Source organism: Apodemus sylvaticus, chromosome 13 (genome assembly GCF_947179515.1).
Source record: "Apodemus sylvaticus chromosome 13, mApoSyl1.1, whole genome shotgun sequence".
NCBI classification, from domain to species: Eukaryota; Metazoa; Chordata; class Mammalia; order Rodentia; family Muridae; genus Apodemus; species Apodemus sylvaticus.
The window spans coordinates 62,661,441-62,687,163 of NC_067484.1; the positions used below are offsets into that span (position 1 = coordinate 62,661,441).

At 40.6% G+C, this 25,723-nt stretch overlaps 1 protein-coding gene across 1 annotated transcript in view; it reads right to left on the minus strand.

Moving 5' to 3' along the window:
- Positions 1-2,711: 2,711 nt before the first annotated feature.
- Stk32a (serine/threonine kinase 32A) overlaps positions 2,712-25,723 on the minus strand; it is an 82,833-nt gene continuing 59,821 nt past the window's right edge. Inside the window, exons 4-10 of the mRNA XM_052155630.1 lie at positions 22,882-22,971; positions 14,012-14,109; positions 7,923-8,039; positions 6,444-6,569; positions 4,888-5,016; positions 3,735-3,799; positions 2,712-2,964 (exon numbers count right to left, since the gene is read on the minus strand). Coding sequence (XP_052011590.1) covers positions 2,868-2,964; positions 3,735-3,799; positions 4,888-5,016; positions 6,444-6,569; positions 7,923-8,039; positions 14,012-14,109; positions 22,882-22,971 — 722 coding nt within the window. The 3' untranslated portion in view covers positions 2,712-2,867. The remainder of the gene's footprint in view (positions 2,965-3,734; positions 3,800-4,887; positions 5,017-6,443; positions 6,570-7,922; positions 8,040-14,011; positions 14,110-22,881; positions 22,972-25,723) is intronic.

Sequence of the window (25,723 nt, forward strand, 5' to 3'; positions counted from 1 at the left end):
CCATAGGTAGCTAGCTGCCCCATCCCTCCACAATGAGTCACTGTGCAGCCCTGGAGATTTCTGACTGCAGTGCACAGAGTGATTTACATCCAGGACATTTTGGTTTTTAAACACTGCTCAGGCCTTTCAGATGCTCTGTAGAGTAAGGGGGGTAGGAATTGCTTGGATAGTTTGCACCGGGAACAGAAGAAAGGATAAAGTAGTCCCACTGGTTTCTGAAGTTCTCCGAACTAATCCTTCTCGGAAATAAGTATATTTCATCTGGTAGGTGCTAACTTTTAGCCCAAATTAGGAAGTAAAACCAAGAAGCAATTACCAGGAGTTCTTGGGAAAGTTGTTTGTTTGCTTGTTTGCTTGGTTTGATTACTTGTTGATGTTTTTCCTCATCTTAAAAATGCACAGCAGTAAGTGGTGCTCAGAACCAGCTATTCTACACAGCCAGATTCAGTGATTCTGTATCTGGGTGTCCTGGGAATCTACCCAGGTCTTCGTGCATGCTGAGCATATATTCTACTACTGAGTCACAGCCCAGGCCCAGTGCATTTGTTTTTGTTTGTTTATCTTTCTAACTGTCCATACACTGTGTTCTAGTCATTTACCCAACTCCCACCCTGCACAATGGCCAGCATATACCCAGTTCTGCAAGCAAGAGTGCTCAGAAAGACGCCAAATGGGAATACAAACTAGAGATTTGAACTTTAGAGGTTGCCTGAGCTCCTACCCCCATCTCAATGTTTAAAGACACAGAACAGAACAGTCCACATCACCCTGTGGATACCTGCTGGCCCTGCAGGCCTGTAGGCTCCTGTTTTGGAGGATGTTGACAAGGTCCAGTAGAAGGAGGGGCCAGATGAGGGAAAGTAAATGCATAACACATCCAACACATGGGGTCATCAATACAGAAGAACAAAAGGTGGAATCTAGAGTATGCACTTGGTCACTGACACTTGCAGGGGTGCCATGCTGAAGCAAAGTCCACTCAACTCTGGGTTGCTATGTTTCACCGATTCACCCCTCTGAAGGTCAGGGAAATGCTCTGAGTTAAACAGTGATGGCGTACAAGCAAAATGTCACAAATAACATTTGAGAACTTCAGAGACAGGGGCTGAATGAAAGAGGTGGGCTTTGATTCTTTATATGTTTGTACATATGTGTACGTGTGTGTGTGTGTGTGTGTGTGTGTGTGTGTGTGTGTGTGTGTGTGTGTGTGTGTTTGCTCTTAGTAGACAGGCACTATGCCCCAGCCACACTAGAATCAGGGGATTTATAAATGCCAGTCTCACCTTCAGGTCTTATTTTTCTACACAATCTTTCTTGTCTCAGTGTCTACTGACACCATCTACTTCCACCTGTCTGCGTTTCCCAAATGACATCAGTTAATCAAGCTGGCCCCTTGGACCAGAGTGCTGTCACCATGGTTACACCTGTACTCTCCATAAGGAACACCATTAGATGACCTCAGTTTCCCAATAGTTGAAAACAGTGCTCTGTAAAACCATCAACATCTTGGTTTTACCCAGTGTCACCAGTGGGGAACTCAAAGAAGTTCTTCAAAGATCTCATATGCATGAGTGCAGTGGAATGCACAGTTAGGTGAATTACAGTTTGCACATGACTGAAATACACAGACAAGAAAGAGTCAGACCTCAACAATATTTTAAGTAGCAAGGCAATTCTGCCAGCCATCTCACAGTGATTATATACTATGGGGGCATCAGTATCCCTGAATTTGACCTCTTGGATCTATAAGCCATCCTGCTGCTTTAAATGTAACTCAGGAGATTAAACATGTAGACATGTGTAAAATTGTTCCATATTTTAGTTAGTTTCTACAAAAAATAAAGGGCCAAGGAATACAAAATCATGTTTATGTTTCTTGACAAAAAAAAGCTATTAACATTTCTCCCCTTCACTTTGGAGAGCTAGGAGTTTCGCAAAGAAACATTTGCCGGCTTCCAAATGTAACATGCAAAACTCTCCTGTAAGGTGTAACTTCACTGAACAGTTGCATGTAACCCTGCCTTTAGTTCAGCAGAACTGTCTGATCCTCTGCATAAGCTGGTCTCTGCTAATCTTGAGGAAAATGAGCCCTCAAGGGAGAAACATACTAGCATCTGATATTTTACAACTGTCATGCTGAAAAAAAAAAAAAAATCCTAACTCGCAGCATTTGCTCAACTTCTGTGTGTGACTCCTCTCATAGGAATTTTGTTCAATAGATCAAGGCCACCTCCCAGGCAGAAGAGAAGGTGAGAGGCCACGTGCACAGGAGGCACTTGCAAACAGATTCCTTGCAGATGCAGTGTCCTATAAGTCATTGCTACTCCTAATCTGACCTATGTATTTATTCCTGATGGAACATCTTTATTCCTACCCAATCAAGCTTTGGAATTCTGGCCCCTGTGTGATCTTCTCTAGCCCTGAAGAGGCTCGCTGTGTACAGAGTGTTCATGTTTCACAGTGTCATCAAAAGGAATAAAGAATAAATCTACATTCAAATATTCATGTAAAAATAAGAATAAAGGTTGTTTAGAGCAACTGTAGCATTAATAGAGCAAAGGCTAGTTCTTCTGAAATAACCCTCTACCTTTCGAGCAGTGAACTAAAACAGAGGAAGCAGTTAAATGATTCACTTAAGGTCACAGAGTCAGTGAGTGCAGAAGCTGGAACTGAAGAGCTCAGAACCAAACCAGGAGCTCTCTTCCCCTCCTGTTGCTGCAGTGCCACCACCTTCAAAGACCATTCATTCACATTCTCTAAGTCATGAGGTGTAGGAGTGGCAAGAACTGCTGTCATCTCTTCTGTTGTGGTAATCAGGAGTTTCCAGCCAGGTGCCAAGCACTGTCCCCTGAAGACTGGAAAGCATTTTATAGGTTGTTATTCTGGCCATCCTCTTCTTCTGTGTTGTTTTTGGTTTGTTCCAAGGCTAGATTTGCTTGTCTTTGATTCGAGTCTCTTTTTACTCTTAATGGAAGAAAGGGTGGAGAGAGGGAGAAAGTATCATTCATTAAAGGAAAAATGAATTAAAACTTTTGAAATGATAACATATAATCCAATATTTTCATTCTTTTAAAACTTAATTAAAATATAATTACATCATTTTTCTGTCCATTTCCTCCCTTCCACCCTTCTCATGTCTGACCCAGCCCCTTCCAAATCCACAGCATTCTTGTCTTTAATCATTGTTGTTACAAAAATAAATGAATAAATATATTAATGTAAGTTCTATATGAATAAACAAATGAATAACTATATGAATGTAACACTGAAGTTCATTCAGTATTGCCTCAATTTATAAAGAAGTCTGAGCTAAGAAAGCTTTTACAAGTCATCATGTTGGGCACGGTGGGTAAAGCCATTGACCAATAAGCCTGACACCTTGAGTTTAATTCCAAGGGCCCACAAATGGAAGAAAGGAGAGAACTGACTCCTGCAGCTTGTCCAGTGACTACCTCTCATTCATCTCACGCCCGAAAAAGTTAAGACAAAACTTTATAAATAGTCACCATGTTTACATTACACTTCACAAAATACAACACGAGGTAATTTATCAATTAAAAAACAGGGACCAAAAAAAGAGGCTCCTGCAATTTCAAAATCTTTATCCAGGATTTGCATCCTTTTTTATCACCAGAAAAATGAAAACTTAAAAATATATGAAATCTCTGCAAAAAAAAAAATCTGCCTATATGATATAACTTTAAGCCTCTGGTCTTTACCCCAGAGTTACTTACTTTTCTCTGTTGAAAATTATAAATTCTTTCTGAACAGCATCAAGATGCTCTTGAAGAAGGCACGTCTTCAAGGGGAGCATGACAAAGAAACAGAGGCACACTTAGCTGACGCATGGGGACCTCAAATGGCCCATACCCCATAGAGTATTCAATGAGCACCATGGATTGAGGAAGTCCTATTTCCAGATGCACAAAGAGTCTGAGGGGATGGCAGGAGAGGAATCCCCCTCCTTAACACCTGTGATGGTCCATCTAATATATATATATATACATATATATATATATATATATATATATATATATATATTACCTGGGCTAAATTACTTGGCCCAGGGAGTGGCACCATTAGAAAGTGTGGCCCTGTTGGAGTAGGTGTGTCACTGTGGGGGTGTGCTGTAAGACCCTCATCCTAGCTGCCCAGAAGTGAGTATTCTGCTATCAGCCTTCAGAAGAAGATGTAGAACTCTCAGCTCCTCCAGCCCCATGCCTGCCTGGATGTGTTCCCACCTTGATGATAATGGACTGAACCTCTGAACCTGTAAGCAAGCCCCAATAAAATGTTGTCCTTATAAGAGTTGCCTTGGTCATGGTGTCTGTTCACAGCAGTAAATCCCTAAGACAGTTCCCAACCCTGTATCATTGCTCTATCAGAATTAAGTACGATGCTTTTGTATATATATATATATATGTGTGTGTGTGTGTGTGTGTGTGTGTGTGTATATATACATATATACATATGTATATATATGTATGTATCTATATGTATATATATAAATGTATGTATCACTCTCAGCTTCCAAGAGTATGTGCAGATTAATTACAATTTCACTGCTAATACTGTAGAGGTTATTCCACCCATTGTGTCTCTGAGAGAAATCCTGCACACGCACCTTCAGCAACCTCTACCACACCTTCCAGAAGGGCAGATGGGAAGTTGTGACAATATCTTTTAAACCCTGGGAAGTTGTCTTCTGCTTGCTGCTTGTTGCTGCATCACAGGGGTGAAGCCAAATAACCTAATGGCCTCTGTTGCTGTGCCTCCCTTATTATTATAAGCCCCCAGCATCATGCAGGGGCAGGCTTCTAAGATGTACTGCCTTAGCAGCTCTGAAATGAACTGCCCTTCCCTTAGCTTGGTGGGGAGCCTACCTACCTGAGAGGAGTCACTTTTCCTCATTTCCTTCTCCTTTTTAGCCAGCCGCTTCTTTTTCTTGTGAAGAGGTTTGGACTCCAAAATCATTTCTTCCAGTTCAAAAGTGGGATCACAATTGAGCCTGCCTTTCTGTAAGAAGGAAAGCAGGGCTCAGTCCTCAGATCCCTGTATCATTCCTAAGACATAGAAGCCTAACACAGAGAGTAATGAATAGTCTTGATGGGGTAGCCCAAGAATGATAACTTAGGCTCTCTCTCTCTCTCTCTCTCTCTCTCTCTCTCTCTCTCTCTCTCTCTCTCTCTCTCTCTCTCTCTCAGAATTTATAGCATTTAATGGCAGCATTTATTGTTACATTCTTTGGTAGTATAGTTAATTTTACAAATATCTAACTATACCTAGGTGAGCAATGAAGCAGACCATATTAAAACAATATTGCTAAGGTTTGAAATTCTGGGTTTCTCAGTAGACCAGAATCATGGCCATTGCTTGGTCACCGTCCAAGGTCCACAACCAGGTTTCAATATCAGGATAGCTAAATGTGAGTCCATGAATTTGAAACTTGATAAATTCTGCAAAGAGTCAGATTTACAGAAAGGGCCAAGATCTATAAGGTGGATATTCTCTTAGGGTGTGAGGAGCAGCTAAAAGAAGGAAGGTGGTGTCTGTAGCAGGTGGCACCCAGGGTCCCCCATAGTCACCTCACTTTCCTCTTACTCACTTGAGTAGACACTGACATACTTGAATGCGACCACACTGTTCTAACTTCCACCAGGTTTTCATCTGACACCCTAACTGGGCACCTTATTCAGCTGTTCACTAAAACAGCCAGGTGCCCATCTACCCAGGACAAGTGCCTCACTTGGACATGAAGAGAAATCCCAGATTTCTCTCTATTCGCCTCTGCAGAGGACATGGCTCTTGCCAATGTTCCCATATCCTGTAGTATAATTTAAGTACCATGGAAATAAAAGAAGAGAGGAGCTTTAGTAGGGCTCCAACCTAAGACTTACTCAGCAATATGTCATGAAATAGAATATCCCTTGACTGGGTACTCAAGCAATAGAAATTATTTCTCTGTCACTATTAGTTTTTTTAACTTTTATTAATTTATTTATATTATTATTAATTTTACTATTAGTTCTGAAAACTATGGATCAGTACAATAAAACTAACAAAACAGGAGGAATGATCCTGGAATTTTCCCACTCACCAAATGATAGGTATCAATGGACATGAAAGATAACTTCTTTGCAAAAAGAAAAATACTTTTCAATGAGCGTATTTCTGAAAATGACTATTAGGAAGACTAAAACCACTTACTGAACAATGTGTGGCTAAAGCCTAGAAGTCCATACGTTGATATCCTGCTTGCCAATCATGTGACTTTGAGTGTTCAATGTACCCCATATATGCCTCCGTTTTCTCCTCTGTAAAGCTAACATCAGGGTGTTGTTGTGTTACTGGTGTGCTCACCAAGTGAGACCCTGGGTGGATGTGTATACAGAGCAATGGGAACAGAGTGTGGGAATGATTTGGACTTGTTAAGCTTGACTCACGGTTGGAACAAAGCCTGGAATGAGCCTCTTCTGCAGGACGGCATCCCAGTTCATGTCACTCATGTAAGGGAAATTCTGAATGTCGGTCAAGTTAGAAAAGCGTTGGTCTGGATTAGGTTCAAGCAGCTGCCAATGAAATACAAGCATTTTTATTCCTAGGAAGGCCAGATAGGTGGACCAAGTAAAAAAATCCCCACTAAGTGTTTTAAACCAAGTGGCCAATGGGAGTCCTTGTAGCTGAAATGGAGCCAGTGGTTTGCCAAGGCATAATCCCTTCTCCTACCCACATGCAAAGCAGGTGGAGAACGCATGGTTTGCGATAACACTAGAAATTATGTTTGCAATATCATGAGTACAAATGATATACAAGGAATAAAAAAGAACTTCCCTCCGTGACTCCCCAACTGGGGAAGCCGGTTTTCTAAACCTCCACTTACCAAGCTCAAATCATGAAGAAACAGTTTGAATGAGCCTTGCTTTTAGAACCAAGACCTGAAACTGTTTTTTTTTTTTCAAATGACATAAAATGGCCACTAATTTTTTTCTTTCTATTTAATTCTATTTATGAGCCATCCAAGCCAATCTTTGGCCTTACTGACTTGGCTCTCCTGCAGCTCCAGACCATGTGTGTACAACACACGACTTCAGTTTTCCAGCAGCTGAACAAGCACATTCCCGCCTCAAGGAGACACATCTATTGACCATGTGACAATGAAGCATGGACAGAGCTGTGTCAAACTCCCCTTTCTTTCAAAGTTCTTTGCTCTATTTCTATACTTAGAGTGGAATTGTTTGGAAAGTATTATATGGAACACAGCCATTGAATCACACTAAGTTATGCTGATCTCTGGGAAGGTTCTTGAAGAATGTAAGGCAGGAAGCAGGGATCCAGGAGGAGAGAGGAGTATGTGTGAAGCCTTGTGGGTATGTGATGGTGAGGAATGGGAGCCAAAGGAGAGAAATGGTGACTGAAATTCACAGGGCTCGAAGGTCAGTTTATAACCACAGTATCGCACAATATAGTTTGATCTATATTTGGAAGCAATGAGGAGACGCTGACTTGAGGGAAGGAGAGCAGTAGTGAGGGGAGTGGCAGACACATGTAACAAAATGGAAACGGAGTGATGGCAGATGGATCCGGGGACAGTCAGCGGGATCAAGAGCAGTGACAGCAGCAATGGTTTTTGAAAGTATAAATTTAGGACCTGGTGATGGAATAGATACAGAAATGACAAGTGAACCCTGGTCTCTGGCTTGCATAGTTTGGGGGAAGGGACCAGTTGTTAGCAGAGAGACCTCTGGAAGAAACCCAAGAAATGTAAAGAAATTGAGACAATCTAGACACGAGGAGTTTGAGAAGGCCTTGAGACATCCAAAGAAATGTTTTTAGGTTGAGTTAAGAAAGCCGTGTGTTTGAGTTTGAGTGGGGGGCGGATTTGGGGTTTTTCTGGACTTCCAGTGTACTTTCTTCTGTCTCACCTTTTTAAGAAGGGATACCATCTCTTGTGACCAGGCAGAAGGGTAAGTTACAATTGCTGTTTCAAACATGTTCACAATTTCCTTGCTGGAAGTACTGGAGCGGATGTGATATGGTCTCTTAAAGGAGAAAAAGAGAAAGAGCCTTCATTTTCACAGGTCAAAGGGGAAAAATATTGCAAGCATTTATAAGGTGAACTTTGAAACAACAAAACCTCCCTTCAAGCTGATTGACAGGGAGTCATATGGACTATTACAGAATTGTAAAGAAATGTCTTGGACTTTTTTCACCAAAATATGCTGTTCTATGAACTTGTTATTTTACAAATCCTAACAAAATATTTCTATGGATTGAACCAGTTTCTGACACACTGATTTAAAACTGTTTTGTATCTAACTTTTAGGTGTGTCTATTTAAAAAGTAAATAACGAATAGAACCTTAAATTAGTATATAAAGTTGATTAAAATTTACAGATTTATAAATTTTACAAATTACAAAATTTCAGATCCATAATTTTCCTGTAGTCTCCTTGTCATTTATCTGAAATACAATGAAAGATAGGTGTTATGGAATGTGCTTGTAATCCCAGTACTCGGGAGGGGGTGGTAGAAAGATCAGTAGTTCAAAACTGGCTTCAGCAACATAACAAGTTCAAACCCAGCCTGTGATATCCAAAAGTGATGCTTTATACACACACACACACACACACACACACACACACACACACACACACAGCAAGCAAAAAAATCATAAAACAAAACAAAACAAAGACACATTAAAAGCATACTCCAGCTGACACGAGGCACCCCAACACACATACAGTAGAGGACACCATGTCTGTGCTCATTCAGAGATGATGCACCTAACCCTCAAGAGACTGGAGGCCCCAGGGAGTTTAGAGGTCAGGTGGTATGATGGGTGAGAACATCTATGTGGAGACATGGGGGTGGGGAGGAGGTATGGGATGTGGGACAGTTGGAGGGTGGACTGGGTGGGGGTATAAAATATGGAATGTAAAAATAAATTAACTACAAAAACCTAAAAGCACAATGAGAAACTTTAGGATAGAAAATTGCACAGAAAATATCAACTCCAGTGTCTAACACTCTGATCCAAATAAAGTATGTAGTCGAGAATTTTATGCTAGAATAAAAGCTTAAACAACAACGACAAAAATTTTCTAAAATAATCAAGGTCATCTATAGCTGCCAAGGACAAGCTTGGCTTGAAGAGAGATTCTGGGAGAAGGGTTGAAAACAAAGTGAAATCATGGGTCCAAACTGATAACCTCTTGTGCTCAAGGCAGCTAGGAGATAGCTTAAAAAAAAAAAAAGTTTTGCTCTCTTTGGAGATTTCCACACAGCTTTCTCTCTCTAGATAGCTTGTTTTTTGTTTTTGTTTTTGTTTTTGTTTTTAATTTTTACTATTAAAAAAATGGCTTGCAAATCATAAGCCCAGTCTTTTATTTTACATATAGGTTCAGTCATTAACTCCAGATTTCCTTTTGGTTATCCTATGACTCAGCATCCTGTGACTCCAGGCCCTTAATTCTTAGGATACAGCAAGCACAAATTTTTTTTAAACATTGCAAATGAACTTGAGATCCGCCTGCCTGTGTTCAGCACAGATGCTCAACTAGCTGGAGGGACCCTGTCTTGAACTTACCATCTCTACCATACCTTGCTCTGTCCCAGGACAACCCTGAACTCTGGAACCAGTCTGCCTTTGTAAGCATTAACAAAAAACCGTATCTGGGTGGGATCTCCTATGATCACCACTCCCTCAATCTCTTTATCTCCTTGCTTAGTATCTTTTGGACAAGTAGGTTCACAGCACAGCTGCCTTTTGTTCCTTTAGATTCATGAAGCCTCTCATAATTTATATTTCATCCTTACTTTTTGAGAAATTAGATATTTTTGAACCTATACTTTTAGAGTTCTTTTCCACAGTCTTAAGGGTCCCAGCCAGTGTTTACCATTTTGCTGAGACATTAGCTACCTTTGCCTCCCAGACTCATGCAATCTCTGATTATCTTGGAGTCATTAACATTAACATTCCTTAAAGGACATTCCTCAAAAGAGGAACATGAAATGGGTACATTACTATACAAACAAGCCTTTAAGCCCACAGCATCCATCAACACTTGTAGAGGTTCATGACTGTGGGTCCTGTTCCAGGGGCAGAAACCATGTCATTCTTTCCCTACCAACTCCATGCGGCATATGGCTTTAGTTTGAATAGGAAAAAGAATTAAAAGCCAAAATAAAATACATATGAAAATCTCATTTGGAAACTTGTTAGTTTTTACCCTACTCTAAAGAAAAATAAAATGTGTGTGTGTTTTGTTCTTGTTTTTGTTAATTTGTTTTTATTAAAATCAAGCTAGCGATAATGTTACTTCTGTCCACTGGAGGGCAGCCATTATAAACAGCAATTCTCTACTGGGCTTTCCTGTGTTCTAGAGAAACTGTAAGCAACTTAAAGCCAGAGTGGATACTGTATGCACAGGGACAGAACTTCCACATTACATTAATCACAGGAGAGTTAATGTGTGTGCACACATTCATCACATGGCTGCCCTTTTCCAGATGTTTAAGTAATGGATGATGAATGGACTAAATTGGAGGAAGGGGAAGTGTTTGTTTTTCCCAGTAGTCAATTAAAAGGTTTTATAATTTAATCCTGTGCTAGAGCTCTGAGGTCAGAAGGATTTGGATGCTAAACCAGCTCACTCATTCTCTGACCTACAGTTCCTTTATGTGCAAGATGAAGCTAGTTCATCATCACAGTGAGCCACCGCCAAAGGTTGCTGGCAAAAATGAGTGGAGACAATCCAGGGAGAGTTCTCTATGGCATGGCTTGTGACTAGACAACATGATGGTGTATATCAAAGAACCTTAAAACGTGCTGCCAATCACGAGGGAGCATATACCAAGAAAGGTCAAGGGTGAGACGGGAGTAAATGGAGACTCATGATGCTGTTGCAAGGACAGGATGAAATGGAGGATATTTGGAACCCGTCTGCCACCCCATCCAGAGCTCAGGAAGCAGAGGTAGGAGGAGGATGAGCTTGAGGCTAACCTGGGCTACAGAGTGCCTCTGTCTCCCTTAGAGAATACAAAGAATTGCAGCAGAGCTGCAGGACTGACTGCAAGGGGCCAACACAGAGTGGCTTTGCCTTTCAGTGGCAGAGACTGAGATGACACACAGGTTAATGTTTGAGGTCAGAGCCAGCCAGAGGACAGCTAAGCTCAGCGGACTTGTCAGGCAGTTTCACTAGTGCAACACTGTAGTTTACCTGCAATGATACTTGTAACTAAATGTTGCTGTGTCCTTTTCTTCTGAATAACTGTGTTTTGCAATGTAAGCCTGCTCCATCTTTTAGTGATTCCTTCCTAGAATGTCAAAACTGATGTATTGCTCCTCCACTGATTTAATGCTGTGAATTAGTATTGATCAAAAGTTACACAGAGTGGGTAATATTAAACTATGTAAAAGATATATCCCATTTTTAATGAGTCAATAATCTGATCACGTTGGATAGAAACCAAAAATTGATATGCCTGGAAATATTTGTAAGGTAATATTTACAAAATGAATTTAATCATGAAAGTAAAATACACTGATGTGTTATCATATAGAAAGTTATATATTTGTGTATATAATACATATCATATATTATTATATGATATATGTATATATTATGTGTATATATAATTAATGGGTAATGTGTAATGCTTATATATGTAAGCATATACATATATAATTGTCTCAATGGGAAGGTAAAGTATTATTTATGTTTTGAAATTGCTAAATATCCAAAGATGTTTTATCGTTATGAAAATAGAAAGATTTGGGAGTTAGTACAACAAACTGCCATGTTTTTTTTTTTTGCTTTGTTTTGTCTGTTTGCTAGTGCAGATTTTATTTTTGCTTGTTTTAATTTTCTATTTTTAAATTCTTCTGAGTTACATAATTCCCATCTCTCTTTTGCCCTCTAGGCCCACCCATACACACCCCACTTCTAGCATAATCCATAAATATTTATTCTCATACCTATAGCTAAGTTCAGTTCCCTCATCCCTCATTAAGAACATTTTTATTTGCAAGAGACCATCACAGAAAACCACAACCCATGGAAATTCAGAGTTGTGGAGCCAGGTCCCAACTGATATATTTACAGCACAACTACTCTACCTAAGGACCAGGAATCACTATGCAAGAAGTGTGGCTGCTCCTGGTTACTTATAGGAAAATGCCAAAGAAGAGAGATGAAAAACAATTGAAAACTATTGAGCAACAAAGAAGCAGAAAGTTGCAAGTCTGAATTCTATTCATTACATAAAATAATGCAAAGAAGACAAAAATAAACAACAAACAAGAGAAGAAAAAATAAAAGGACAAAATACAAGCTCACGGAGGTGTCATATTTTGAAAAGAACATGAAAGATAAGGCGGGACAACCAATTGATAAGGAAATGCTCCTGTAAGTCATGGGTTTACAAGAGAAGTGAGAGACGGAGGTGGGATTATGCCAGCAGTGTGTTTGAGTTAAAGGTTATAGACAGTAGACTGGAATGCGGTAAAAATGTCACACAGTTGAACATCTTCTGTTCCATCTTTATGGCCAAAGAGAACTAGTTGGACTTTGTTGTTTTGAGCTTGGTACCCCTTCCTGATTTCTTATTTGTCTCCTCTTGAATGGAGCCTTCTAACCTAAGTCTGTGCATTTTGGAAGCACATGATCTGTCTGGATTTACAGGGTTCCTGCTGGATGGGAACTCTGCCTCTGCCTTGGGATGAATCAGGGCTTGAGTCCCACCGATGCTGAGTATGGATGATATTCAGATGATTCTTGAGGTACTAGCAATGATGTTGGAAGGAGAAAATGTTATTGCTACTGGAATATATTGTCTAATTTACATGGGTTGTGAAGGACCAAGAGAGACAAGCCATGGTCTGAATGTCCCTCATACAGAGTCCTGTGTTGGAGCTCTAATACTCAGTGAGACAGGAACTGTGGCAGTTTGAGACAGATTATCTCCTAATGACACATTCTGACCAATTAAGAAAATTAGACATCTCTCTCTTTCCCCTTTATCTTCATGTCTTTTCTCCCTCCTTACCTTCTTCTCCCCTCCCCTTCATTTCTCTGTCTTGTGAAGACACAAGAACCCAACATTTCTGACTCTGACTTGGCCTGCCAGATTGTACAGCCATGAGAAAATAATTATTTTAACTTACCCAGTTCACAGTAGGCTGTTTTGATAGGCTGGGCAAAGATAAAACCTTGGGTGCAGGGAAGGGATGGTGTCTGATTTCTGTATTAGTTTGTAAAATTTGTATAAAGTACAATTTTTACTATTTTTCTTTGATATTCTGTTTTTTCTAGAGAAGCGTTTCTTGTTTGAGAAACATTTCCAGTGACAAGGACACTATTCCAGTTTCCAAAGCACTCATATACAGCAGCCACGTAAGACAAGAAACCATCAAAATAGAGCAGAAGTTGTCTGGTGCCTATAATTCACACTTATTTGAAGATGTGTATGCGAATTGGAGCTCCATGCACTGATTGCAAAATGATTTTCTTTAAACAGACAGGTTTATTTACCCAAGATAGTGGGGTATATTGATTTCCCTTCACCAGGAATTTTTATATCCATATTATTAACTTACCTATGCAGTTAATATTAAGTGACAGATTTGGTGACACGTATGGATTAACCTGTGCAGAGATCTCAAGGGGGCATTATTAACACCAGACAGTGTAGGTGTTTTCTGTTTTCAAACAAACTGCTTGGTTTTAGCAAACACTGCATTCTTTCATTTGGAATAGAACATGAAGGGGCTGAAGAGATGGCTTAGTCATTAAAAGCACTTGATAAGCTTGCAAAGGGCGTGGGCATAGTTCCTAGTACCTGCTCACAGACACCTGTAAGTCCAACTTGAGGACTCAGTGGGTACTGCATACATTCATGTGGGGTTCATTCACATACTCAGGGCATACATACATACACACAAACAAGCAGATTTTTCAAACATTTTTCCTAGAATAATAATAAGAGCTGAGAAGGTGTGGTTCTACTGTACCCGGCCTCTCAGCAGTTCATAAGCTGTCACCCCCAGGGACCACCAGTCGACAGCAAAGGAGTAGCCCGTTTCCTTCCTAGAGCTGAACATCTCCGGTGCTGTGGTGAGACACAGAAAAGGTTAGTTCCACTCCCTGAGACTCCAATCAATCTATTTTCCCAACACATTCCTCCAGAGGAGAATTAGCAGCCTGAAAGGTGTAAACACTTTCTCAGATGTTTATTATCCATTGGTAGATTGCGCACAGCAGGCAACATTTTCTAATTTTTTTTTTTTAGCCCTCTTAGCAGCCCCATTCATCAGCTAACATAAACAGCCACACACAGCCCCTAATGGACAAATTCATCTCATATTTAGATCATGAACCTCATACATTGTAGGTCCTCCTATTTGCCCTCAAATGAACTACTAACTCTGAAACAAAGAGTGCGGCGAGGGGGGCTTGCTGTCTTGATCCAGGAAGTCGACGTTAAAGGAGCTGGACAGATTTAACAATTGCAAACAATGTTCTTAATAGCTTGGCTTTCTGTCTTGGGGATACCTGGACACATCGAAGGGGACAAACGTACCTTCCTGTTGTAGGTGAAGGCAGGAAAATCAGGAGCAAGGACACCCCAGGAAGTTTAACGCTTTGAATATTCTTGGGACATTTATACTTTGTAAGTACAGACTCTGAGTTGACTCTCCTAGAAAGTGCAGTTGCCATCAACTGAACCTTCAGAGATGCCCTCCTCAGGCCTTCTTTAAGGACTTTGCCATGCCTTTCTAAGAAAACTCCTTAGGTCCTAAAAATTAGAATGGGGAAACAAAGGCCCAAGCAAGGATGGCTTTGGGGCTGTTACAAGGGCACTCACAGTGTCTAGTTCAAAACCTGACACTCAGAGTCAGTAGACAGAAGTTTATCACACAGATGAATGGACACTGAAGCCAGACTTGTGGTCATTATCTCTGCAGCTGTACTTGGTTCAAATGTTGCCTCTACCACCTGCTGTGCCCATGCACAAATAGATTGGCACGGGAAAGATCAGAATCCGAAAACAGGAAAACATCTTCATCGGTTTAGAAATGAAATGAATGAATGCATGTCCAGATGCCAACATAGGGCCCGCCATTTGCAAAGCTCTAAAAAAGAAAAAAAAAAAAAAACCAAAAAACTCAAACAAACAAAAAACACAAACAAACAAAACCCCAGAATGTCCACAGCAAGAAAAGAACTGGCTTAATTCAAGAGTTGGTGCCAAGCCTCCTGTGGTAAGGTCCTGATGCTGGGCCAAGGAAATCTTGAGGACTCAAGATCTGTAGACTCAAGCCTGCGTGCCTGTGCTTTTGAGTTCTGACTTAAATTTCTGTGGACAGCTTCCACAGTGTAGACCATGGGCACCCTTATGCTCAGGACGGACTCTAAGAGCTTCGCGCTGGAGGACTAAGTGGGTCTTACGCCCTGGTGAATTCATGTTTCACACATCACTGTGTCCTTTCTTCCAGTCTCAAGTCCCAGTGCAGCTGGGGAGATAATGGCTCTGACCCACTCTGCTCCCACTCCCAGCTAAAGCTCGCAGGTAGAACGGACTGTACTTTTGTGTTCCCTCTTCAGTATTGTACTCCAAATCATCTCCAAGGAGACAGATGTCAAGCATCGCACTTAGAAGACATCCAGACAATTTGGAGGCATGGCAGAGGCCCTGCTCTTAGAAAAATGCCAAACAAAATAAGTGTTACTCATGAAAGTAGCACACTATGTCTTATCAGGGTCATCCTGTGAAGAGATATGACTATTTTGTTGTTGTTGTTGTTGTTGTTGTTGACATTGTCCACTGCAAGTGAGTATCTACCTTTTTGTCTCATATTTCTTCTGTTTTCAAACATGGAGGCATTTGTGTAAATGTTACTAAACAAATATTCACGGTGTGCTAAACACTGAACAGTTGTGTTGGGAGCAAAAAATACAACAACACACAAAAGTACCAGGACACTTTTAAGCCCTCAAAGATGCAGAGGGAAATGGTGAAGGGTTTTCTCTGATTCTTTGAGAAGATGCCCTTCTCTTGAGAGGAGCCAAAAGAACTGGAAAGACACCCCTTTTCCTCCAGATAGACTGTGGACTCTTTTGTGTGGAATTTTTTCTTTTTTAAAAGAGTCTTTCAACATATACATTCAGAAAGTATCTGAAACCTAAGAGAAACGAGAAAGTATTCAGAAGCCAACATCCCTGTAACAATCACACCCATCAAGAAACACAATCTCGCTCCCACCACAGCTCTCTGTCCTACCCACCCTGCCTGGAACTCACTATCCTGAATTATAATTGAGTAATTGTTTACAAAAATATATGAATTTTTAAACAGCAGTTTAATTTTGTCTATACTATATATACCTTCTAGGGACCATAAATTAGTGGGCTAAGGGAGCAGCTAGTTGCATAGCTAATTACAAAATTTGTTTCAAGCAATGATAGTGAAGGAAATGGTAATAAGGAAGGAAAACATCCTTGCATTCTATGAAGTCAAATGCTTGTCTCTGTCATCATTGCTGTCTTGCTTTTATTTGTTCAGTATTTGTTTATGATTTATTCAAATTGCCAGGCATGTTTAGCTTGAATTTAATGCTACATAAATACAAGGTAATTCACATGCCTGTCCCACTGTGGATAGCTGTTGGAGTAAGTTTCAATTTGGGAGTGTTACAAACTGCTGTTTTGACCATTCCTGGGCCACTATGATTCTGTATCTTTACTGATGTTGTCAGCATGGGGTATGTATGCCGGGTGCGCATTTCATGCACCCAGACAAAGCCAACCTACTCACCAAAGGGCTGTGCATTCGCTCCAAGACCAGGGGCCAAAGTGCCTTTTGTTCAGCGGTCTTTTTCCACACTTGCACTGATTTGTTGCAGGTGTTGTTTTATTTCATTGCAATTTAAAATGAATCTCCACTGATTGCTAATATGCTTGCCATATTTTATGTTTAATTGAGTATTTGATCATCGTTATCTGATGTGTTCAGAGTTTTAAAAATGTAGACATTGGGTTTTTGCCAGGATGTAAGAAAGACCCCCCTAGTAATTCTATAATATAATGAAAACAACTCGTAAGTTTTTACAGAAATGATCCCAAATATCATCCTTGAGAAAAATGTGCAAATGACAAGTTTTGGAGAAAATAACAGAAAACAAACCTTATAACTCAGATATGTTAACTTAGATTATAAAGATATGATAAACCAGCAGCTAACTGAGACAGAAACAGACACTTATATCCAATCATTGGACTGAAGTTGGGTGTCCCATGGTTGAATTAAGGAAACGATTGAAGAAACTGAAGGGAAGAGTGACCAACTCCCCAGGAAGACCAGCAGTCTCAAATAACCCAGACGCTAGGAGCTCCCAGAGAGTGAGCCACCAACCAGGAGCTGGTCCGAGGGCCCTGGCACATATGTAGTAAAGGTCTACCTAGTCTAGATTCAATGAGATGAGCTTAATTCTGGAGAGACTTGAGGCCCCAAGGAAGGGGGAAGTTTGGGAGGGGGGCACCCTATCAGAGGCAAGGGGGAGGAGAAATTGGATGAGAAACTGTGGGAGGTGGCAGGGAGAGGGGAGCAAAGACTGGAATGTAAATTAATAAAAATATATAAATAAATAAAATAAGATAAAGCTATGGTAATTAATACTGAAAGCCCCAGAGTACCAATGCTAGTATAAGAAGTTACTTAAATGATGATAAATGATTTTTTTTTTAAATCAGCAAAATGGGGTGTGATTTTTACATAGAATTTCCAAATAGTTACTTAAAAACCTAACAAAAATAAAGGCCCTAGTTAAATATATGTTCAGTGAAAATGGTGTAGAATTGGTATTAAGTAAAAATAGGTAGGATAATATCTAAGGTCTGGGAATAAGTGAATCTAGGTAGAAAAAAATAGCATCCATAAACAGAAACCCTGAAGCAAGTCCACGGGCATACCTGAGAGACAGGGCATTGACTATACCTGCCAGGCCTTGGGTGAGAGTCCTAGTCCTCTACACAAAATCTCTGATTTTTAGTGTAACTTTCTGTGTCTGTGTGTGTGTGTGTATGTGCACTTGCACATGTACACATGTAAGTGCATATGCCATGATGTGAATGTTTAGCTCAGAGGGCAATTTGTAGGCGTCCCTTCTCTCTACTATGCAGGCTCTAAGTATCTAACTCAGATCTTCATGCTTGGCAGTAAGCACCTTTACCTGCTCAGTCAGCCTGTTGACCACTTACTGTTACCTACATAGAAAGATACCAACATTACTCTCAAGGATCCTCAAGAGTAGAAGACATTATTTTATAACAGAATTTGATCACAACCAATAATAAAGTTGATGGAAATGATCCTGCAAGAATTGAGAAATGGGACCTCATAAAATTACAAAATTTTTGTAAGGCAAAGGACACCATCAAAAGGACAAATCGGCAACCAACAAATTGAGAAAAGATCTTCACCAACCCTACATCCGACAGAGGGCTAATATCCAATATATACAGAGAACTCAAGAAGTTAGACCCCAGGGAACCAAATAACCCTATTAAAAAATGGGGTACGGATCTAAACAAAGAATTTTCACCTGAAGAACTTCAGATGGCTGAGAAGCATCTTTTAAAATGCTCAACATCATTAGTCATTAGGGAAATGCAAATCAGAACAACCCTGAGATTTCACCTTTTACACCAGTCAGAATGGTGAAGATTAAAAACTCAGGAGACTGGAGGTGTTGGCAAGGATGTGAAGAAAAAGAAACACTCCTCCACTGCTGGTGGGGTTGCAAATTGGTACAACCACTCTGGAAATCAGTCTGGCTGTTCCTCAGAAAACTTGGCACATCACTTCCAGAAGACCCTGCTATACCACTTCTGGGCATATACCCAGAGGATTTCCCAGCATATAATAAGGATACGTGCTCCACTATGTTCATAGCAGCTCTATTTATAAAAGCCAGAAGCTGGAAACAACCCAGATGTCCCTCAATGGAGGAATGGATACAAAAAATGTGGTATATATACACAATGGAGTACTATTCAGCCATTAGAAACAATGAATTCATGAAATTCTTAGACAAATGGATGGAGCTGGAGAACATCATACTAAGTGAGGTAACCCAGTCTCAAAAGATCAATCATGGTATGCACTCACTGATAAGTGGATATTAGCCTAGAAACCTGGAATACCCAAGACATAATTCACATATCAAATGATGTCCAAGAAGAACTGAGGAGTGGCCCCTGGTTCTGGAAAGGCTCAGTGCAGCAGTATAGGACAATACTAGAACAGAGAAGTGTGAAGGGGTGGATGGGGGAAAAAGGGGAGGGAAGAGGGCTTATGGGACTCTCGGGGAGCGGGGAGCTAGAAAAGGGGAAATCATTTGAAATGTAAATAAAAAAATATCAAATAAAAAAATAAAATAAAAGCAAACAAATAAAAAAAGAAATCCTGACTAAGACTAAATAAATAAATAAATAAATAAATAAATTTGAGAGTGAGAAATGAGCTAGTATTCAGCAATGAAGGAGATGAGATGCAGGGTTGTCGTGCACTCTGGTCTGCAGCACATGCCATGAAGGTTGGTTCTATTTGCTGACACAGAAACATGCACAGCACTAGTTGTCGACAAGACTTAGGCTCTGAGGGCAGAGGGGAGAGGGCATCATTTCCAGTAGAGGTATGTTGACTGGCTTGAATGGACGGCATCAGATGGCTCAAACCAGTGCTTCTCAACCTTCCTAGTGCTGTGACTCTAATGCAGTTTCTCAGGTTGTGACCCCAACCATGAAATTATTTTTATTGCCATTTCATAATTGTCATTTTGGGCTGTTATGAATCACGATGTAAATATCTGATATGCGGGATACCAGATATATGAAAAGGTCATTCCACTCCTACAGGGGTCTGAAAGCATAGGCTGAGACACTGGCTTAGACCATGTTCCTAGTTCCTTGTTGAACCTGTTTCCTAACTGACCAGACTGGTCACCTCTAAAGTGGAAAGAGCAACAGTTATAGCTATACAGAATTGTTTTTAGCATCAGTGACCCAAGCCTTTTTCCCAGAATGTACTGCACTTGCTAGTAAATGTCAGTCATTATACCATTATCACTGCCGTCCCCCCAAATGTTCCAGGCTAAATGTTTCTAGATTCAGATTTAATTTCATGCTCTGTCAATCACTTGCTTTATGGTTATTTCCTCTCTTGGTTGGATGTTTTTAATGCACGAATAAAAATAGTAGCAATATCTACCTCACAGGATTGTTTTGATGATGCAATAAATATTAAAGACTTAACAAAGCATCTGGTATGCTGTAAGTGCTCACTACATGATAGAAATTGTTGATTTATATTAAAGAAGCTTACTCTAATCTAGCTTCTAAAGATGCAAAGATAAATGTGCTTGTCCATAGAAAGTGTTTGGTAAATATTACAATTGCCCATTAAAAATGTGAAATTGGGACAGTGCCTGACCTTGTGGCTAGATTCCAATTAACTAGTTTTACTCTATGAAATGCTAGAAATGATGACTGTGAAAAAATTAAATTATACAGATATATACTTAAAATGACTGGGGCAAGGAGAGAAAGGTGTCTCCCGTTACTTCTGTCACCATAGAAATCATCTCTAGAAACCCCAGATGCACTCTGTCTGATTTGGCACCAAAAAAATAGCCTATAATGTGGAAACCCAGGAAACCTGCGGAACAAACTGGACAGACCAGCAGGCCTGGCTATTCCCTTTTATCACTTGATTGCCGTGGGTTTCAGGAAGAAAAATGGTCTGAATTCTATGTGCTGAGTATTTTAGAAGTGACAAAAGAGATTTATCCCCCCCACCAGTCATTGAAGGCCGTGAAATCTGCGGTTGTTCAAATGTTACATAAAATAAGGCTCACTTTTATTTTCCCAGAGACAATCTTGTGGTGGCCTTTTATGTAAGAGTCCCCCTCCCCTTGGCTCTCATCAGAGGGAGGAAAGAGAATAAACTGAAAGGGGAATTGAAAGTGGTGTTGCTCTCCTCCGTCTTTCAAGTTCACACATTTTTCTATGAAATTCTCTGAGTGTATCTAGCTTGTGTATCAGTCAGCCAACCCTTTACAGAACCCCTTCCATTTCAGCAGCTTTGAGATCTTAACTAATTAAGAGAGATGCAAAATCAAAAAGTGGATTTCCGTCTTCTATCATCTGCTGGCAATCCTGCATTGTTTAATGTCAGCCACCCCCACCCCACTGACAGCTTATCAACCATCAAGATCTAATACATCAATTGCTTTGATCTTCATAATGCTTCAAATATATTAAAATCCAGTATGGTCAATTTTAAAAGGTGGTCTCTAAGAGCTCACTCACCCACCTCACCAGGCTGGATTTTTAACCCCCAGTGGAGAGAGCCAGGACTGGGCTGGCTCTTACAATTCTCCATTGCTTGTTCCCTAATAAGCATAGCTTATATTTTGGCATGTAAAAGGGATCATGGAAAATTCCCTCACAAGTATGACAAGTCTGTCCCAGGGTTGGCAGAGCTTGTCAGTTCAGCTTGCATAGTAGTAACCTAATGACTTTCTAAGTCTGATGATTTCAGAGGACTCGCCTTGAGAAAGTCCGGTGCAGTTAGTCTGTACTGCTACTGTTGGCATCCCCAGTAAGCCATACAGATGTGAGTCTCCCTTTTAAACTCTAACTCCACAGTAGAGATACCTCATGAAGCTAGATCAGAGGTTCAAGCTAGTTCCAACAATCACAGTCGAGTTCCACTGCTAAGTCTTGACTCTGCAGTCAACAAACCCTCAGGAACAATTAGGGTCTGTCAACTCAGGAATCAGCTTTTCCAGTGTACAGACATTGAACCCAAATCCAAATCTTAGGATCCTGCTGTTACTGCCAACCCAATTAATTAACAGATTATTACGAGTATTAAGTCACATCTTTAGGAATGATATGGGAAAGGGATGCATTCCATTGCTGTGAGAACCACATGCCTCCTGATTAGTAGTTCTCTATATTTTCCAGAGTAAGGACAAGGCATACAGCAACTTCTACTGACATTGTGTCTCTCTGCAGACGACTAGCTTCTGAAATTGGAGTTTGTAGCTGATTTGTTGCTACAATTAAACGGAGACTTTATGGGCTGTTTGACTCCTTGCCCTACATTGTTAATCACCCCATTGTGAGTTCTTAATCATCAAGGGAAAAAAAAAGTTCCACAAACCACTGAAAATAAAGGAATGCATATAACAGAACAGTTCTTAAGCATGACCCATTCCTTTTTTACAATAACCTAATTGATGAAATTGTTATGAAAATGAAATTGAAGCTAATCCCATAACTGGGAAGATGGTTTGAAAACCTTACTGCATTACACATGTATCTAGTATTATTTAAAAACACTGAAGGTATTAATCTTGTTATATGTTATAATGCTACTTATTTCTGATTCTTTCTTTTGATTTGTTGTGTATCCTCTTCCACTGACACGTAAGTTGCATGAGGCAGAGACACCATTATGTATGTTGCTTGTTAATGGGTCACTGTCATCTCACATTACCTTTCCACAGGTAATTAGTCATTGACTAAATTCATACTTTTTCTCAGAAACAGATGCACGGGGTCATAGAATAGCATTTGCAGAATGTGACTGATGTCCCCGGGGTGAATCACGATCATTCCATGTAGCCTGCTAATGCAGAAGCCTCAGTCTCACTTCAGACCCATTAAATCATACAAAGCCATACAGAAAGGAGCTTGCCAGCTCCAGGTCCAAGTCCTTATGGATTTGACCTGCAGTGAGTGGTATCTAGAAGAATAGGAAACAAAAGATCTGTTCTTACAAACAGAAATCACTCGTGAAGCTGTTCATACCCACCCATATACGGCTTGGTACCAGCTACGGTGGTGATCCGAGTCTCCTTGGGCAGCATGGCAGCAATGTTGAAGTCTGTAATGTGCACATGCCCTGTGGAGAGAGGAAGACCAGGAGAATGTTAAATCCCTTCAACCAAGAAGAACAGCCATACACATCTAATTGAAAGGACCTGGATGCTTAGCCTGTTTGTTCTGGTATGCTAGCTGCAACTGAGTGCAGGCAATAAAAAAACTCCCTTACTCCAGCCTCAAGGCCAATGAAGTCTTGAAGCAGCAGGTCTGCAGCAGCCAGAACATGATACGCAGCCATTAGTCTCTGACTATAAACTTGTAGTTCAACCTCAGACTATTTGGAATTTGGTGAATGAGTTCATGCTCCACGTTCTGTTCTGTGTAATACTATCTGCTGGCATGGGTCTAGACTATGCACACCATGCAGGATACAGCCGTAGTCTCGAAAGGCATCACAATTCTCATGATCTCTTATGGAATCTTTTTAAAATTACACATAAAATTACTATATGCTTATTTTACTGTTGTTGCTATTCTTGGTTTTTTAAGACACCATTTGCATGGGGGAACCAGATAGGGAAGGTTGCATTCAGTGACCTCTAACAAAATAAGTTCTATCAAGGGACAACAGGAAAAATTCAGATTTTTCTTTAAAAGGCTTGGGGTCTAGGAGACCCCAATGGTCTGTGCCCAGACTTCTGCCTGTCCCTGACAAGTAGTAGAAACTAAGTCCTTTTCCTACATTGAGCCTAAAGCTTCCTATATTAAAAAAAAGAACAAAAAGTAAATAAATAAATAAAAATTAAAAAAAAAAGCCAGGCAGTGGTGGCACATGGCTTTAATTCTAGCACTTGGGAGGCAGAGGCAGGCGGGATTTCTGAGTTCGAGGCCAGCCTGGTCTACAGAGTGAGTTCCAGGATAGCCAGGGCTACACCGAGAAACCCTGTCTCGAAAAACCAAAACCACAACAAATAAATAAATAAATAAATAAATAAATAAATAAATAAATAAATAAGAAAAACAACCACACACACAAACACAAAGAACAGAAGTAAGAGGAAGGATTGAAGGAGCCCAAGGAATCAAGGACACCACCAGAAGACCCACAGAAACAACTAACCCAGGCACATGGGGGCTCACAGAGACTGAACCAACAACCAAAGTGCTTGTACAGAGGGCTCACAGAGACTGAACCAACAACCAAAGAGCTTGTACAGGCTGGACCTAGGTCACTGACACATCTGTAGCAGATGTGCAAAGTGGTCTTCATGTGGGTTCCCATCAATTGGAATGGTGGCTGTCTCTGACTCCATTGACTGCCTTTGCATCCCCTTTCCCCTAGGTAGGCTGCCTTTTCTGGCCTTACTGAGAGAGGATACATTTAGTCCTGATGAAACTTGATGTGCCAGGGCAAGTTGGTGCCCAGCAGTGGGCCTCCCCTTGTCTATGGAGAGTCTCTAAGGAGAAGGGGAGGAGTGAGTGGGAGAGGGAGGTGTGGGAGGTTGGGACTGGGAGGAGAGGAAGAACCGGGACTGTGATGGGAATGTAAAATGAACAAACAGATTAATAACAAAATAAAAATGGGTAGGTTAGATGATATCTAGGACCTCTGTAAGTTATGATACACAGCATCAAAATGGATCTTTTGAGGTTGTAACACACAGCAATAACATATACGTGTAGGACTTAAGTCTTATCTAACGTAAATAGTGTTCCAGGGTTCCTCCATTTATATCTGGAAGAAAAGGGCAGCGCAGGAAACTCAGGCCAACAAATCTGTTATGTTAGCCATTAGCACACAGTTATCTGCCTTCCTAGGAGCATGAGGTGTTGGCATTTCTATTTACATGTGTCTGCTGTTTTGATGAGATGGCATTACAGAAGGAATGGCACCTGATTCTCCTTCCAGAGTCCCTGGTGCAAACACCTCTCAGCAAACTTCATGGTCTGCTTCCAATAGCATCTAGCCCATGGCTAGGGGAAACTCTCTCTCCATCAACATGGTTCTGTTTTGTGCAGAACACATTTACTTTTGTTCTGATGACATTTTCATAAGGCAAAATCAGCATTAGTCAAATCAAAAGTTTAAAGTAGTCTTGGCCAGGCCAAGTGGCACCAGTGAATGAAATCAGTACCTCTCCTTAAGATAGTGGAGGTTGTCTCAGTTTCTTTTTCATCTACTTCTCTATAGTTTATGCTCCAAATATTGGACACTTTTGTAACTCCATGCAAATTAAGTGGGCCTGAAACTGTCACTGTCATGAGCCTGTTCTCTGGAGTCAGAATGCACAGCATTAAGTCTAGTCTCCATCTTTAGCCAGCTACGTTACCTTGGACAAGTCCGCTGTGCTCTTGGGCTGTATTCTTCTTACCATGTAAGGTTATAGGAAACTGAAATCTAGCAGTGACTTTGGAAGACTTAGCCCAGCACTTGTCAGGGCACCTGAATTGTGGAAAATCACTATTAGAAACTAAGGTATACTTTTTTACAAAACACATATGCCTGTATCTTACTCCCTTGTAACTACAACTGAACTGACAGGAAAGCCGGGCACCTGCACTGGAAACAGCAAACTCCAAAAGGACAATAAGGAGCATCCAGGCATGGATCCCTTTCCTGAAAGCTGAGGCTGTTTTCCATTATCAGTTCAAAGGTTGTGTCAAATTCTGTTGAAGTGGAATGTAAAGGATTCTTTGGATATGCCCAGTTCCTGGAGCCTGTTCTTGAATTAGAAGCATCAGCATCACTCAGGAACTTGAATGAAATGCAAAACTCTGAACCTCTCCTAATTTATGGATAGAAATACTAAGGTCTATGGCCTAGCACTTAA